At 43.9% G+C, this 18,270-nt stretch overlaps 1 protein-coding gene across 2 annotated transcripts in view; it reads right to left on the bottom strand.

Moving 5' to 3' along the window:
* Window positions 1-18,270, bottom strand: part of KLHDC1 (kelch domain containing 1) — a 56,693-nt gene that overhangs the window by 10,894 nt on the left and 27,529 nt on the right. For both annotated transcript variants that reach the window (XM_090034440.1, XM_090034439.1), the window contains exons 8-11: window positions 16,393-16,451; window positions 6,315-6,427; window positions 5,428-5,500; window positions 2,774-2,858 (exon numbers count right to left, since the gene is read on the bottom strand). In XM_090034440.1, coding sequence (XP_089890566.1) covers window positions 2,774-2,858; window positions 5,428-5,500; window positions 6,315-6,427; window positions 16,393-16,451 — 330 coding nt within the window. The remainder of the gene's footprint in view (window positions 1-2,773; window positions 2,859-5,427; window positions 5,501-6,314; window positions 6,428-16,392; window positions 16,452-18,270) is intronic.

Raw genomic sequence — 18,270 nt, 5'->3', positions numbered from 1 at the left:
TCTTATCATTCCCAGCTTATCCACACAGTAACAGTTAGAACCTACTAGCTGCTGCCCTTTTGGATGTGGACGCACATGGAACCCATTCAAAATGGGTGTGTCGCAGTGCACTCAGGTTCCCTGCGCCTGAAAGCAGAGACGGCTTGGGAGAGACCCCTAGTGGCGGTAAGGGGGAGGCTCAGCTGCCAGTCACCAGGGCAACCAGTAAAACCAGCTGACAGGAAGGGGCAGGGCTTAGCCCTTCTTAAGCCCAGGGAGGAGGCCAGGAGGGCAGTTCCCCTCCGGCGGCCATGGGGGTAGGAACTCGGCTAGGATAGATGGAGGGGAGAACTCTGGCAGTGTGAACATCCCCCAGTTGCTGCTGGGGTTGGGGAGCTCTCCCTCTCTCTTTCACTCTCTAGTAGGGAGTGAATCTAGTTTGACTGGACGGTCTAGCTTTTATGTTGTAGCCCAGGGGTTTTGGGTTCTTATGTTCACTTTTTTTGACTGGAGGACCGGGTGAGGCTATTAGGGGTTGGAGGAGGCCTCATAGGAACTTCCCAGTAGCGTGGGGGTTCCTGGTGCCAGAGAGGGCACAGCATTTGCGGGGTGCATTGGCCCCAGCCCCAGAGAGAGAGTGGGGCAGCGAGGAGCACCCCCCAGGAGTAAAGAGGAGGGCCAAGACACAACAGGGCCCAGATCAAACCACGTCAGCACCATCTGCAAGTCTTGGACTGCAGTGTAGGGGACGAAAAGCCACAGGTAGCACCCCCTGTCACCAGGGCACAGAAAATGGGCAGTCTCCAGCTGATTACAACAATCTATTAATCATATAAAATCAAGGCATGGCAGGAAAGTAAGCAGGCGGTTGGCCCATTACAGGAGGGCGGAGCCACTCCCAGGAAAGCTCCGATACTGATACTCCTGTCACAGGGTGTCACAAATCCCACCAAAATTTGGGATGTTTGTGGAGCATCATGCAGTTTCTCTTATGCTTGTTTTACTAACATGGCACGTGTGGCCTTGTTGAAAGGCCACTGTTATGTTGTATTCCTTCATGTCACTTTTATTACTGTGTGGTTGATGCTATGCTGCCTGTACGTATCTTTACGAATTTAGACATGGTTCAGTCAAGGGAACTGAGGGATGCATACTTAAGGAAGAGGGCATGGGTGAAACTGCTAAGTATTGCTTGCCATTGTGTTACTAGGGCAAGAACAACTGCTACTCCCAAACACAGGCAGATGGGTTATTGTGGAGATGGGCACCCTAGAGACTGGCTGCCAGTAATGGGAAATTTAACCCCTTAATGGCAAAGGCATGTCTGAGTAATGAGCCATTAGGTAGAGAAATTTCAGTTGCCCCAGATAGGAGAGAAATTTCTCCAGTAGGGGTGTCAAACTCATGTGGACCCACAGGTCAGAGTGGGGCCCAATGTACCAGATCAAGCTCACAGGGCTAGTCCGGTGCAGTCATAGCATATGCCCTGGATCACCCGTGCAGGCTGACTCCAGCCCCACATACCATATGCAGCATGTGCCAGCCCTAGCTCTGGGCCCAAGCATGACAGGGCTTGTGGAGTCAGTCTGCAGTACACTATGCACAGCACATGAGGCCACACTGGGGCAAGTGCTCCATGTAACAGCCACACCAGACATACCCTGCATGCTGGATCCAGTATGCAGGGCTGTTCTGTAGATTCAATCCAGACCAACCCAGATCCGGTGCACAGGGTCGGTCTGGCATGGGAGCTGCGTGCAGAACGTGCCCCAGACCGACCTGAAACCTTGTGCACTGGACAGGTTCTGCAAGCCACATGTAGTGTGCAAGACTTGGGCCAGTGCAGTATAGTCCCCCCGTCCCCCACCGGGCTTAGTTTAACTGGTGGAGCAGGTCAGCCAGTCTAGCTGAGAAGAGCCTCCTCCCCAGGGGACAGAGGTGGAGGCCATCTCTTCCCAGGAGCTCACTGCCTCTCTTGCCAAAGAGTAGGCTGTGAGGTCTGGCACAATGGCAGTGGAGCTGAAACTTGCAGGGATGAGGAGTGATTCCAGGACAAACCTTGATCTGTCTTGGGGGCCAAGCAATGGGAAAGCAGGGAAAAACTCAGTGTTCTGGGGGTACCCCATGGATGGGTTGGTGACAAGAGGTGTATTTCAAAGGGCAGCACCTGGTAGATTTTAACTGTTGTGTGTGAGAGTGAGCTGAGAACAAATCAAACACAGCAAATCTGCTCTAACTTTAACCTTGACAAAGGAGTGTTGCAGTTGGAGCAGTTTTACTGCGTTTGAATCATTTTCAGCTCCTTTACACAAAGAATTAGAACGTACCAGCTCTTGCCCTTTGAAATGTTCCCCTTTTGAAATAATTACAAATGTACATGTGTCCATACCCTGTATGGCTTTTGTCCTGCACATTTTTATAGCACTCAGTCCCACTGAAGTTTGATGCTGGACTCTACATATGGGTCATACTTTGTCTTAAAGCACAAAAACTAATGCAATACTACCAAATAATATACATTACATATAAAAGAGTGTGTGTGTGTGTGTGTGTGTGTGTTCAGAACTCTGAAGATCACAACTCTAGTTGGTGTAAATCAACTCAGCTCCACTAAAGCCAATGTGTATAAATATAACCAATATAAACATTGGTTTATAACAACTGCAGATTTGACCCTGAATGTTCAGACATTTATGAATTTATAATGAATGAATATAATTTAATGAATTAATGTAATTTAAATTATAAGTCATTTTTATGATGGTACTAGAGCTTTATCATAAAATTAACTCACTGTGTCCATGAAATGCAAATCATCTTTGCTTCCACCAAATACCATCACCTCCCCTTCTTTGCCAAGACAGGCTGTATGCCACAACCTAAAAAATTATAAATATAATGAGTGACTGTATAATAATGGATTACTTGCCTATTATTAGTAAGACAACCTAAATTAGCTGACTTAGTGTTTTTATTCATGCAAAAAGAAAATTGAATAAGGACACAACAAACATACTTAAAAGGAGCACTCCATTTTGTAAATGCTAAGACTTACCAAGAAGAACTTTAAGCATTTTAAAACTTTTATTTTAGTGAAAAATACAGCATTCCAGGAGGCTCCAACACTCAGAAATAAAATCTGAAAGATCAAATTATTCACGTCTTTACCAGTATGAGAAGATTAGAAGTAGGGAAGAGCAATATGATCAGGCATTTTACTTTGAAGGGGCTTTGTTGAACAATTTTCCCATACACTAATATATCGATGTGCCTGTCACGCTTCTCTGTAGGTTAGTTATACATATTTTGGCTTAATTATCAGTACTCTACATAAAATGCTACGGTGGAAAAATTAGATAACTATAAAATATCTCTGTTCTTATAAATATTTTATTTTATAACATTTTCCACTTTATTATTAATTCATAACTAGAGTACTGACTGAGTTGAGGTTGTGAGTTCTTTGGTGCTGACTCTCATTCCTGGATTCTAAAACTGCGGTCACAGAACACAGGCCCGTCTGTGCCAGCTCCCATCAATCTCTGCCTCACCCAAGATTTATGTGGATCATTTTCTTTTTGCTACGCATTTTCCAAAATTAAGCTCAAGATAAGTGTACTGTGTATATGAAATAGCTTGGAAAAAAATCTTCTCTTATAAACTTACTTATGAGATTCACATAAACAGGTTCCACTGTGCTGCATTTATTTATTTAAGGATTAGCTGACCAAATTCTGCACTGTTTTCTGCTAGCACTATCCCCAATAAAGGGGATAAGAAGGGATAAGAGTCACTGTAGAACTGGGGCCCTTATGTTTATTTAGCTACTAACAAAAGTATGCATAAATAAATGGAATTGTCATTCAAAATGCATTCATATTTTCTTACTTCATTCATTTCAGTAATTATTCACTCTTCTCCTTACACTAAACTGTATCCCACCTTTTTTCTTCCTCATACCTGTAGATAGGTCTGTCTCTGTCTTATCTGCATTAGGAAAACTGTGGCCTGGATTTCCTCATCGAAGAACACTGGAAAGCCTTTCCTGCCTTGACTTTGTTGACATTCTAGCTTGCAACCTGATGCTTTTTCTATAGACTGATAATGTCCTCTCACAGCTGCTCTAACTTATCATCACCTAAACATTCTAATAAAGCATGTTATTTACATAATGCATAAGCTGAATTAACAATCTTTTCACACAGTCTCTCTACCTACAATTAGAGTCATGACATCATTTATACTTTAGTTAAACAGTGGAAGTTTACAGCTTAAACAAAATTAATTCTGGGCAGAGATGGCAGGAGGGAGGGCATTCAAAGTGGGAGGAAGGGAGAGGAAGGGAGGAAAGGTTTTTTATAGATCTGTCAGAGAGATTATTCATTATGCATCATTCAAAACAAAAATAATTCAGAATTTTTAGGGGGACCACCATAAATATTGTTTTAACTGAAGCTCAGGTAAATATATCAATAAACTTGTGCATGTGACATATGCTATATTTTTATATATGTACATATCAAGATTTTTACCTACACATTTAAGAAACTGTTCTCAAATCATTTCATGGCAGAGGTTCTGATTAAAGACCTTCTATATTGCAGAAGTCCTGCACTAATCCTCTGCATATACAAAGGCAAAGGGCACAGGTATAATGCTCCGCGCCAGTTTGAAACAATCCAGCATATAAAGGGACCCTGGGTATAGACCACAGCAGATGCTTTTATTCTGTTTACTGGGCTAGAAGGAAAGCCTGTGCAAGTCAATCACAGAACAAATTTCAGTGAGGTCTGATCAGTCTCAGATCTACCGCTTGCTAAAAATCTGAGCATAGGAGTCATATATATTACTCTAAACTACAGCCTGGAGGAGTGCCTGTCAAGTGGTTCTTTGGCCTGCCCCATTCAGGACAATCATATAAAGCTGGGTTACTTTTATATGATTCAGTAGCTACTTTATGGGAACTAGGGAACTGGAAAGGAGGTCAGATGATAGTTTCTATTTGTGACTGCCATGACCTGCTATATTACCTAAGACAAATAACTCCATCTCTCACTACCTCAGTTTCTTCATAAGAAAAAAAATGAAAAATGATATATACGTTCCTGTGCATAGGATTTTGAGAACTATAGATGGAAAATGCTACAAGAAAGCCAAGTAAAACTTGTACCTGGAAATAAAATGCCACCTTGACTTGACATGCAGTTCTCTTTACAAAAACTATTAGTACCAGCATTCATTATAAAGTATAATAAATACTGACGATAATAGACAACACATAGTAATGAAAAACCATAAAACATAAGTTGTTTAAGCTCAGTTTCTAAAATATTTTGATAAATACATTATTTTAAAGGAATATGTTCCGACTTAACACAACATACAACTGTTTTAAAATACTCAGTAGTTTCAGTAAATGCTGTTCTTTCTTTCTTTCTTTCTTTTTACCTAGGCCTGCTCTTCGGTAAGTGGGTAAGTTGTCTCCATCCATTTGTTGTAGTACTATGAATCCAACCATCACCTGCAAATAAGGAAAAATATACATCTTAGTACTCCTTCTTGGGGAATAAAATAGTACCTTTTTGTTTTATATTATCACTATTATATATTATCACATCAAGAAACTGCTTGTTATAGTTAATGAATTAACAACCACCATTTCAGTGTTTTTATAACTGAACACAGTAAATTCTCTTTTATTCACAATAGAAAAAGTCAATTACCTTGACATCTGGACTTAAAACACTTTAAAAAAATAAAATATGCAAGTCAAATTAGGATGACTTTTGAAAATGACAGAACTATATTCATCATTGTGAAGCCTGCTGTCTCAGATAATTCATAAATCTTAAAACCACCCCTCAGCATTCCTTCACTTTCTTTATCTCTCTCTCCCTATATCGGTTATTGTTTAGACATTAACCGCAACTATTCTTTTTTCATTTAAGTAAAAAGTTGACCTATGCAACTCGCAGGTTGCATAGGTCAAACTGGGACATGTGACTAATGCTACATTTATCCCAAAACAGCTATTGTCTCTAAATTATTATTTGTGTATTGTTAGTGCTATTACTGGTGCAATTCAACTGATGACACTTAAGTGAATGAATGAAAATCTCACCCTTGTCTTATACATTTTAAGCTCTTTGTACTGTATAATATGTATCTACAGTGCTATATAAAATAATAAACTCTCTGAATAACTATTCATGTAGGGTGAGAATCATAAAACAACAGCTAGAACAAAACAGCTTCATAATAGAGATGAATATGTATAACATCCTGGTTGGCACTAAAAAATGCATGGCAGACTCAATAACCTTTAAATTACTTACTGAGTGGAACATTATCTGAACTCAGTCCACCAAAGAGGAAAAGCTTGTCATCCCCTACAGAAGTCAAAGTGTGCCAAGATCGATCTTTTGGTTTCTCTCCATTAGTATGAATTCTTGGTAAAACAAACAAGGAAAAAATTAAAAGAATGCTAAAACTAAACTTGTCTGGCAGTTCATTGCATTCTGTAACAGGCAGGGACCCTCCTCTGATGCTAAAGGCTATGTTGGAGTAAACCTCAACTACGCTCTACAACAAAATGCTGTTCAAAACTGAAACAAAAAGTCTTGTACTAATTGTTATGAGTACAAGCTATAACATTATTTAGAATTATTACTTATTATTATTTAATAGCTGCGGAGTAAAGTGTCACTGTCTACATGTGGAATGCTATTAGGTTGCATTAAACTAATTAACACAGCCATAATTGTTCTCTGAACATACCACTTACAATAATTATATTTACAAATCTCAAACTCATTGCAGGATTTTTTAAAACTAGTGATGTGATTATTTGATGCACATGATCAGTTTTATTTTAGGAAATGAAGAATAATGTACTGAAAATGCACAGGCTAAATAGCTAAATTCACTTCTATTATTCAAGCTAAACATAACAAGTGAGGCTACAGAATACTATAGTTCTTCCGTTCCTGAGAAGAGTTATATCTTTAATGAGTGTAAGTGGTCAGGACTTTGGCTTTACCTCTTATCCAGAAAGGTGCTACATTATCATAGTGCCACATATTCACTCAAACTTGGAGGTGTCACGGAGCAGTGAGGCAGGAGCGGCCGTGATCTCTCCTGGCGCCCCTACCATGCCAAGTTGCCTGTCTAACACCGTCATTCTCGCCCGCCACGACTTTGATGGTTCTCTAATATTAATGGGGGCTGCCTTTACTTGGCCCCTTGGACCGGTGCTCTTGCCCTTTAGGTCCCTGCTCTCTACAGATAGGTTCTGGTGCCCCAGCCCTATGGGCGTCGTGTGGCTCCTTCCACCCCCAGTACCACGCCCCAAGCCTCTCAGTTGTTCCAGACGTTATCTCGTCTATGCTCTTTCCTCGCTGGGGCTCTCCGAGGCCTCTGACCGCATGCCCGCCCTCACCGGGCTCCTTCCTCCCGTACTTGCCCTCACTGGGCTCTCTAGTCATACGCTTGCCCTCTCCCGGGGCCTCTCTGTGTACACGCCCTCTAGCTTCTACTCACGCGCTCGCCCTTCTCCAGGCTTCTCACTAAGGTTCGCCCCCTTTCTGGGGCCTCTCCCACACAGACAGTGCCCCCACTGGGGCCCGTCTCCCCGCGCTCACGCCCGCTCTGGGGTTTCATCTCCTGCGCTTCCCACGGTCCAGTTGCCCGCACGGGGGCCTCATCTCCCGCGCTTCCCGCAGTCAGGGCTCAGGTGGCCATAGCCGTACCTGGCCCCTTGACCCTCCTCATGGGCCTTATGCCCACTGGGCTTTACTCCCAATATTGCCCCTCTGGGCTGCGATTGGGACACCCCACTAGCTCCTACCGACGTCGCCCACACTGGGCTGGGGTCGGGACACCCCAAAACGCAGCACTACTCTCCAGTGCACAAATGGCTGTGCCTTCCCTGGCACCAAATTACTGCACCCTCCCAGGGCACCAGGAACCCTACGCTACTGGGGAGCTCCCCTGAGGCCTCCTCCAACCCCTACAGCCTCTCCTGGTCCTTCGGTGTTACACAAACAACCAAACCGAAACAAAGCCATGAGCCTACCGGCTTTAACACAAAATAAGCCTCCTGGCTATAACATAAATTCTACATGCCACCCTGGCTAGTCTTCATCCCTGTCAGGGTTCTCTCCACCCCGTACCCTCATGCCGGTGCTCAAGCGGTCTGGCTGCTCTGCTCTGCTCTGCAGCAGAGCTCCTGCTGCGCAGGCTGCCAGAGGGGAACTGCCTGCTAGGCTTCAGCCTGGGCTGTTTATATACTCCAGGCCCTGCCCCCTCCTGGTCAACTGACCAACTGCAGTTGCCGCAGCAAACGGCACCTGTATCCCTTCATAGGAGCAGGGCACCAGAGTGCCCCTGCGACAGGAGGAAAGCCACCCTTTGAGAAACTTCAACTATTTTCTGAGATGATGAGGAGTTTCTTGGAACTCCCCAAATAACGGAACTCCCTGAATGATGAATAGCTTGCCAGGTCTATGTGAACTGCAAAACAAGGCAGGTGTACATCTGTAATACTTTTAAAAAATTATGGTTGTGTCTCATAAAAAGTGTGGTTCTTCCAGATGTCATCTGTGTAGATTCCACTCCAGGTGCAAAAAAAGTCTCAGGTGCTTTGGGATAAGAGTCTGAACAGTCACTGGGCTGCACTGTATTGGATATGTATCTTTGCATGTTCCCACTAATGACATAAAGAACAAGCAGTTATAATCATCCCTTGCTTCCCGCATCGATTCAGAATCTTTGTTGAAAGAGAAATGTGAAAAATCAGGGGTAGAGGGCAGGTCAAGTGACTCACATGGATAACACCAGAAAGAGGCAGTTACCATGAGGGTTTTATTTTATTTTGGATATGTGCCCTGTGTTTCCCAGTCTAGATGACTGCTAAGTACTGCGTCCAGTTTTGGGCTCTGCAATTCAACAAGGATGTGGAGAAGCTTGAGAGAGTCCAGAGGAGAGCCACGCGCATGATCAGAGGTCAGGAAAACAGACCTTACGATGACAGGCTGAGAGCCACGGGACTCTTTAGCCTGGAAAAGCGCAGGCTCAGGGGTGATCTGGTGGCCACCTATAAGTTTCTCAGGGGTGACCACCAGGATCTGGGGGAACGTCTGTTCACCAGAGCGCCCCAAGGCATGACGAGGTCGAACGGTCACAAACTCCTGCAAGACCGTTTCAGGCTGGACATAAGGAAGAATTTCTTTCCTGTCCGAGCCCCCAAGGTCTGGAGCAGTCTGCCAGTGGAGGTGGTTCAAGCACCTACATTGAACACCTTCAAGAGTAAATTGGATGCTTATCTTGCTGGGATCCTATGACCCCAGCTGACTTCCTGCCCCTGGGGCAGGGGGCTGGACTCGATGATCTCCCGAGGTCCCTTCCAGCCCTAATGTCTATGAAATCTATGAAATAAGCAATGCCTTACCTGGAAGGCCACACTGTAGCATCCTAGCTACCACTAGTCAATGTAACAGGCCACATCTACATGTGTGCTTAACTACAGAGTAGATTAATTAGCTGCAGAGTGAAGTATCACTGTCCATACGTGCAAAATTATTAGGCCACAGTAAATTAATTAACACCACCATAAGACAGTAATGTGGTAGGGACCATAGGGGACAGTACTATCTAATGGCAGGATAATTAACTACAATTAAATCTATGTGTAGACACTGACCACAGGTGTAAATTGTGCCCACTCGGCAGGGGGCCAGATTCCTGCCTGCCACCTAGCCATACAGCTCTGCACTTTCAGCACCCTCGTGCCCCAGGCAGCCCTGACGCTACCCAAGGCCACCACGTGGAGTCTGCGTTGATCCCCCCACCCTGGTGCCTCCAGCCCTAGTGTAAAATGCTCCGCCCCAGCTCAAATTGCTGCTGTCTCAGGCACACATGTAGGTGCTGCACTTGGAAGTAGTTTACTCCAGGTCAAACTGCTCCGGAGCTTATTGCTTCAAAGTAACTGTATGTGTAGACATGCCCACAGTGTCCTAAAAAATATAACATCTTATTTAGCATCCAGGTCAGGAGTATAATGTTTAAAACAAAGTAAGGCGTTTACTCCAAATTGCTGCCTTGCTGAACTCAGGTATAGGAATGTTTCTAAAACATGCAGAAGAGGCAGCTTGTGTTATACAATAATGAGCTTTGACATTTGGAGAAAAAGATGAGTAAGACAGAAATGCCATGAAGATATGAGGGTCTGCCTAAACAAGTTACTTTAACACGGCCCCAAAATCATTCAAGATGTGAAGTTCTTTCCCCTGGAGAGGAATGAGATTTTGGAAAGAAAACAGAGAGGTCAACAGATAGATTTAAACTGAAGTTCTGACACAACAGTGGGAATAAATTTTGGATGAGCTCTCACCACCACCTCAGCTGTGTGAAATTGTCTGAGGAGGATCAACCATAAGTCTCCGCAATTTGCCAATCCCTCTGACTGATACAATGTTAAGACTCTATGTTAGAGGAGGCCATTAACTGATGAGTAATTATGGAGTAATCCCTTGATAAATCTAGATATAGTGAGATACAAGAAAACAGAATATGACAAGATGGGGAGGCAGCAGGGTCAAAACTGTTTCAGTGAATGGATCTAAATGGAAATGATGCAAATGGAAGTCCACAGAGTTTCAAATGTAAAAAATATCACGGATCATAGAATCATAGAAGTAGGGACAGAAGGGACCTTGTAGATCTTCAAGTCCGACCCCCCACCTGGGCGGGAGAAAAGACAGGACTTAAATGAGTGATCCAGGCTGACCTGGACAAGCTCAGCAAATGGGCAGACGAGAACCTGATGGTGTTTAACACCGAAAAATGCAAGGTTCTCCACCTTGGGAGGAAAAACCTGCAGCATCCTTATAGGCTCGGCAGTGCTACGTTGGATAGCACTACAGAAGAAAGAGACTTGGGGGTCATCATTGACCACAAGATGAACAGGAGCCTCCAATGCGATGCTGCGGCTAACAGAGCAACCAAAAATCCATAGATGCTTCTCGAGCAAATCCCGGGACGTCATTCTCCCCTTGTACTCGGCCTTGGTGAGGCCGCAGCTGGAGTACTGCGTCCAGTTTTGGGCTCCACAATTCAAAAAGGATGTGGAGAAGCTTGAGAGAGTCCAGAGGAGAGCCACGCGCATGATCAGAGGTCAGGAAAACAGATCTTACGATGATAGGCTGAGAGACACGGGACTCTTTAGCCTGGAAAAGCATAGGCTCGGGGGTGAGCTGATGGCCACCTATAAGTTTCTCAGGGGTGACCACCAGGATCTGGGGGAACGTTTGTTCACCAGAGCGCCCCAAGGGATGATGAGGTCGAACGGTCACAAACTCCTGCAAGACCGTTTCAGGCTGGACACAAGGAAGAATTTCTTTACTGTCCAAGCCCCCAAGATCTGGAACAGTCTGCCAGCGGAGGTGGTTCAAGCACCTACATTGAACACCTTCAAGAGTAAATTGGATGCTTATCTTGCTGGGATCCTGTGACCCCAGCTGACTTCCTGCCCTTTGGGCAGGGGGCTGGACTCGATGATCTCCCGAGGTCCCTTCCAGCCCTGATGTCTATGAAATCTGTAAGTCCAGCCAGGTAGTCATCAAGCCTCTTCTTAAAGATCCCGAGGGTAGGAGCCAGCACCACTTCCCTAGGAAGTTGGTTCCAGCTCCTAGCTGCCCCGACTGTGAAGTAGTTCTTGCGGATGTCTAATCTAAACCTACTCTCTAATAATTTGTGTCCATTGTTCCTTGTCATGCCAAGGGGTGCTAGGGGAAACAGTGTCTCCCCTAAACCCTTCTGGTCCCCCCTAGTGAGTTTATAGACAGTCACCAGATCCCCCCTCAGCCTTCTCTTGTGAAGGCTGAACAAGTTCAGGTCCCGCAGTCTCTCATTGTAGGGTCTGCCCTGTAGTCCCCAGATCATGCGAGTGGCCTCCTTTGGACCTTTTCAGTGTTGTCCACATCCCTCCTGAAATGGGGCGCACAGAACTGGACACAGTACTCCAGCTGTGGCCTGACCAGCGTCACATAGAGGGGGAGGATCACCTCCCTGGCTCTACTTGAGATGCACCTGTGGATGCACGACAAGGTGCGGTTAGCCCTTCCAACCGTGACCTCGCATTGTCGGCTCATGTTCATCTTGGAGTCATCTGTAAATTGTCAAGAGTAAATTGGATGCTTATTCAAGAGTAAATTGGATGCTTATTCAAAAGTAAATTGGATGCTTATCTTGCTGGGATCCTATGACCACAGCTGACTTCCTGCCCTTTGGGCAGGGGGCTGGACTCGATGATCTCCCGAGGTCCCTTCCAGCCCTAATGTCTATGAAATCTATGAAATCAATAATGACTCCAAGATCCCTTTCTACCTCCGTGCTCTCAAGAAGGGAGTTTCCCATTCTATAAGTGTGCTGCTGGTTTCTACTGCCTAAGTGCAGCGCCCTGCACTTGTCAGTATTGAAACGCATCCCGTTTATGTCAGCCCACTGATTTTGGGGGCAGACACATTAAATTGGTCAACTTGTATGCAGGACTATGGAAACTTGCATGTAGACACCTTTCAATTTTTCAGTAGGATTTCTTGTACTCAAAATCTTTGTCATTAGCTCTCAGCTACACTATTGTGTAATTATCCAATTTTGGATCCATTTGAAGCATGTGACTCTGGTTCTGCGATTTTTGACTCTCACTGTGCAGGAGTAGACTCTCATGCCTAAGTAGACATTCTGAGGGGATTATCTGACCAGACTCTGCATCCTGTCTGATATTCCATGCTACCCTAATTATCAGAATTCAACAGATGTGTGTATATGGGACCTTGCTCCTACACTGCAAGAAAGGTGCCTTGCAAAATGTCATGGCTCTCAGATCTTCTCAGTAGAAACTTCATGTTCAATTTGGTAGCAAAGAAATCTATACTGTAGTTTCACCATCAGTGAAATGTTGGAGTGATGAGGACGCTTTCTGAAAACATTTGTGGTTGGTGATAAATCGTCTGCTAGAGAAATATGCCAAATCACTGTTTTTGATATAAAGGTCATTGACCATCCAATTTTAATGACATCATTACTTCAGGACTGCCAATTCCATTAGGACTAGCTTCTAGCAGGCACTGCCTTGCTTGTTTATATAATGCTTTTTAGACATATTCTGTAAAAGTCTGCATTTTAGAATTTTTAAAAATAGGCAGAAATGTTTTGATGCATTTTAACTAGAATATAGACATAGAATCACATTCTTTTGGGGCCAGGTTTTGTACTGCAAGAAGGTTTATGTATTATGCATGCATCTGTAATTAGCCGCTTTGTAGGAAGAGATATATTCTGAGCACCAGGCCCAGTGATGACAGAGTATAAGTTACAGACAACATGCAAACCCATTTGATAATACTTCATGGAGTGATACCCCATATTTATGGCACTTTGCATTGTAAATTGATGTAGGTGCCATAAATATGGTTAAGGGTGTTGTCTGCACACTGACGTGTCTTAGGAGTCCAAGGCTGGTTCTTACTGTAGTTGATGCTTTAATTTTGATTCTGGGCATAAATCATCTGCACATACCAAAATCAGTCCTTGAGAATCTATGCATTTTTTGACTTGGAATTAATTAAAATCAACATTCTAGTGACAGACTGAAGGACAATTTTTCAAAATTTGCCAGAAAGCCCAACTGTCACAACAGGTAAAGAACAAAGTTCAGGGCTATAGAAACATCCTATTAAGGCCAGCATTTGAAAAAGCAACCTATATATGCATAAATATGAATGCTTTATTTTTTCTGTTACAAATCTGTAACAGCTAAGCATTTTGTAGTGACACCCAGGGCTGTGAAGAGGCTGAATGACAGAATGTAGAACTGGTAATAATCACAAATTACACAGACTGTAATTTACATAGAATCTGGAACTGAAATTAGGTTCATTTTAGGTTAAGGTAGAAGTGCAAAGAGACAGGTAAAAATAGCACCTTGAGTGGGATCCACACAGACTTATAATCAAAGCAGTTGTATTCCACAGTCTTGTACAGTGAGAGACAATATTAAGAAGAACAGACACAATCACAATAAATCATTTGTTCCTGTTCATCATGATTCCTTATCTTCAGTGTAGTCCATCAGAAATGTTACTTCAAAGAACAACAAATAACACAGTTTCTCCCACACAGCATACCCCAGAACAAGAGATGTACCTTGTTTTTGAAAGGCAGAAGGAAGAAAAAAGACTTTTCCTTCAAAATATTGGTAAGTAGCAATAAGTAACTGAGTACCAGCAACTAGGTAATAGGGCTGTGCAAAGCCTCGGTAGCTGATTTGATTTGGAGGAGATTCGATCCAATTTGGAGACAAAATCTCCGAATCCAAATTGAATTGGGAGACTAAGTAAAAGCTCTGAATCAATTTGAAGCATCTAAATCGATCTGGAAAAAGATTCAGAAAAAATATGGCCAATTCAAAAATTTGGCCATAGACTAAACAGGCGACTGACGCAGCTGCCTCCAGCTGGTAAGTCTGTTGGGGTTGGGGGGAGGGAAGGGTATGCAGAAGGGAGGGATCGGGGCTGGGACAAACTGCCCAGCTGGAGAAGAGAACACATTACTCAGGGAGGGGGATGGGGGGGAGTGTGGAATGCAGGCATGGCAGCACTGGGAACGAGGGCTCTGTTCTGCTGCCGTTTGCCCAGCTGGGGATGGGGGGACAGGATGCGAGCAAGCCTTGCTTCAGGCGGAAGGGGACAAGCAGCAGCAGACCATAATCCCTGCTCCCAGTGCTGCCGCGCCTGCATCCTGTGCCCCCCTCGCACCAGCTGGCAAGTGGCAGACAGCAGGGCAGAGCCCCTACTCCCAGCGCAAATGAAGGCGCAGCAGCACTGGGAGCAGGGGCTATGCTCTGCTGCCACCCAGACCAAGCCACACGTGCTTGCCACCCCCCCCGCCCCTACTGGCTGGGCAAGCGGCAGCAGGACATGGCCCCCACAGCTCTCCCAACCAGGGCAGAGGCAGACACAGCTGGGGGAGCCGCAGGAGAAGCCTCCATGGCTGCCCTGTCTGACCGCATCCCTCACCTGACACTAAAAATTAAAAAAGCCCTGCACTCATCTGCTGCAGGAGTGCCGATTGGGGTCTCTGGGTCCTCGTGGCAGAGCCCCCCCATGCAGCACAGGGCAGTGGGGATTGCCTCCCCCACACTGGCACACATGGCAGATGTTGCATCTCGCATACTGTCTGGGAGCTGGGGCAGCTCTAGCAGTCAGCCGGAGCCTGGCAGCGCTCAGCCCCAGCTCCCAGGCAGTGCATGGTGTCCTGCCAAGCTGCACTGCACCCACCCCATGGGGCCAGCTGTCACTTGGGTGCCAAGTCGGGGGTGGGGAGACAATCCCCACTGCCCTGCACTGCCCCACGCTGCATGGGGAGGCTATGCCATGAGCTCTCAGAGGGCCCAATTGTCATTCCTGCAGCCGGTGAGTACGGGGCTTTTTTTTCTTTTTTTTAAGTGCTGGGAATAGGCTGGGGCTGGGCAGGCCAGCTATGGGGGCATCTCCCGCAGCTCTCTCCACCCACGGAGAGACAGGCACAGCCGGAAGAACCGCAGAGGAACCTGCAGCCACGCGGCTATGCCTGCTTCTCCCCGGCTGATCCAAATCACCAAATCTCTCTGAATCAGCACCAAATCTGCCCAAGTCGATTCAGGCCAGCAATCCAAATCACCAAATCGAATCACTGTCCCCTGAATCGGCTGAATCCAAGTCAAATTTTTCCCTATTTGCACAGGCCTACTAGATAGCCCAGCATGGTCATTATGCTGTTCTCCATGGAACAGTACAGTATTACTTTCACTTTCCCCACCAGACACTTAGGATACAGACACTGCTATTACCCAGTTTCCAGCAGTTGATTTTTGGAAAAAGGTGCATGCACATGTGAGAAAAATATGGTATGTTGTTGAAAAATAACTATGTAGGATGTTGTCCCATATTAGATCCTATTACTTTTGTTTAAAGAACTGTTTCTTGAGAAAAATGGAAATGTACTTTTCCCTGGTTTAACCTATAAAAGCTTTAGAAAAGTAGCATTAACCATGTTCAAAAAACATGCAACAGTAAAATGTCATACTTGTATGTGAAAATGAGGCAGTTAAATCACTGCAAGCTCCGCTGAAGTTGTGGCCCCTACCATCAGCGGTGCTTTAATGTGCCTTTTTCTAGCATCTCACAATGGAGGTACTAAATTTAATGCACACTAGCAAAAGCGCATTGGTGAACTAAAGACAAAATGTACCAGCTATTTAAATAGTACCCGGCTCAAATCTTCTCTCCAGAACAACTTCAAATGTAGCATTAAAACACATTGTTAAATAGTTCCACTCTCTTATACACAACTTTAAGTACCACACAAACTTACCTTCCAGACCAAGTCCAGGTATCTAAGTTCAGACAGTGCAAATCATTCATTCTACTTTGCTAAAACAACAAAATCCCAGTTGTGTTATATTAGACAATTAATAAATCAAGTATTTCAGAAAGATATTTCCTAAAACGTATTTTTTAAGTAACATTTTTTTTAAAAGAACATTGTAGCCAGGTAGTTAAGGGTTGTGAAAATTCCAATTAAGCAGAATTTATTCTTAAGTAAACAGACATTTTTTAAACATAGCATTGACGCTTTTTGCTAGAAAGATTTAATATTCATTTTTAAAGTCAAACAATCTGTGTAACACTTTAATATATCTGTTACAAAAGTAAAGGCAAAACATGGATCCCTGATAAATAACAATAAGCATGTATATTTCTGTGTATATGTTTTGAGAGGCTAACAAAGAACAATTAATTTTTAGGAATAACAGTATATGCATAGTGTGGGGAAAGTAGAAGAGGGGAGGATAAAACTTCATTTGCTTTAGATTGTAAAAAAAAATTGTAATGACTTGTGACCTCCCTAATTTCTTTCTGTGAATTGCCTGGACATCACCAGTCGGCTATGAAACAGGAAAATTTATCCTACCTTACCTGAAAATTTCCTTTTTTTCTAGCAGGAAAATTCACAGATCCATTACAATGGTTCTTACTCCTACTTACTGTTTTTTAGAGCCAGAAATCAGGCTTGCCAATCAAAGTAATGAGTGCGATTACTCCCAGCCAGCAAGTCAAGACGAGATATTTTAAGGTTGGCTTCATAGAGCTAATTCTTTTAGATTTTAATTTGCAGATTACTAAAATGATCAAGAAATTTCTAAACTCCTCCCACCGTAAAGCAATTTCAAACTCCAACTCAGCTTCTACAGGGCATATAACTATATTATACCCATAAAGAAAATGGAGAAGAACACAATTTAAGCTTTCTTTAGGACTATAGTCCTTGTGCCACCTGTGCTGGATAGGTGGGCTCCCTCCCATTCAGAAAATAAATATTCAGGTAAGATAAATATTCCTATTCTCTTCAGGAAAAATCCTCTCAGGTTCATTATAATGCAAATGTTCGGTGGTAATGTCAGGAGGGAAAAGAAATGGTGAATAATAGATCTCCATCTCCCTTATCTTCTCTCCTTAAATACTTCAATTGCCCTCAGTTATATAGGGATGGAGGTGTGTACATTTAATGTGTAAAGCATGAAACTAAGATCAAGTAGCCATCCTACATCTCTCTCTCTGTGGGCATGCCTACATGTTGCCATACGATGATGTTGCTACAGCGCTGTGTTTTAGTGCTTCCTTTTAGAAGTAGTAAAACACGATGCAATATGGGTTGTTACTGTGCCATGCTCGCCGTGCACAGGTACATTTCCCAGCTACGTTGTCATAGCAGTGCACTAGTGCTGGGGAGCGCACTGCTATGGCAATGTAGCTGGTGAAGATACATATGATGCTACATCACCTTAGCGTGCTATAAGGCAATGTAGTGCATCTTTATATAGCCGTAGGGTAATGTGTAGATGCACCCTGTATGTTTGTTATGATCCTTCAGACCAGGAAACTTCCATGATTCTACATGAATGTACATTCTAAAAGGAAAAGGCCTTCTAGCTTTGAAAAATTAAAAAATGTACCAATTAATCTTCTCCTAACTGAAAACGCAGCAGGAATTTTATTTTTTTAAGTGCTTTGCATGGGGACAAAATGGATGGACAATAAAATTTCTTGTAAGCAAGTTTATTTTGGGAATAACTGTTGTGTTGGCGCACACTGCCTCTCATGAGGGGTGCAATACTGCCACTCCTCAATAACATCTTAACTTCTGTAAACAGCCCTTGCCAAAACGAATGCCAGAATGACAGCCTTTGAA

The sequence above is a fragment of the Crocodylus siamensis genome, chromosome 2 (genome assembly GCF_052110815.1).
Source record: "Crocodylus siamensis isolate JL-2025a chromosome 2, ASM5211081v1, whole genome shotgun sequence".
Classification (NCBI taxonomy): Eukaryota; Metazoa; Chordata; order Crocodylia; family Crocodylidae; genus Crocodylus; species Crocodylus siamensis.
Note: the sequence above shows the minus strand (reverse complement) of the source record. Positions and strands in the feature narration are given on the sequence as shown.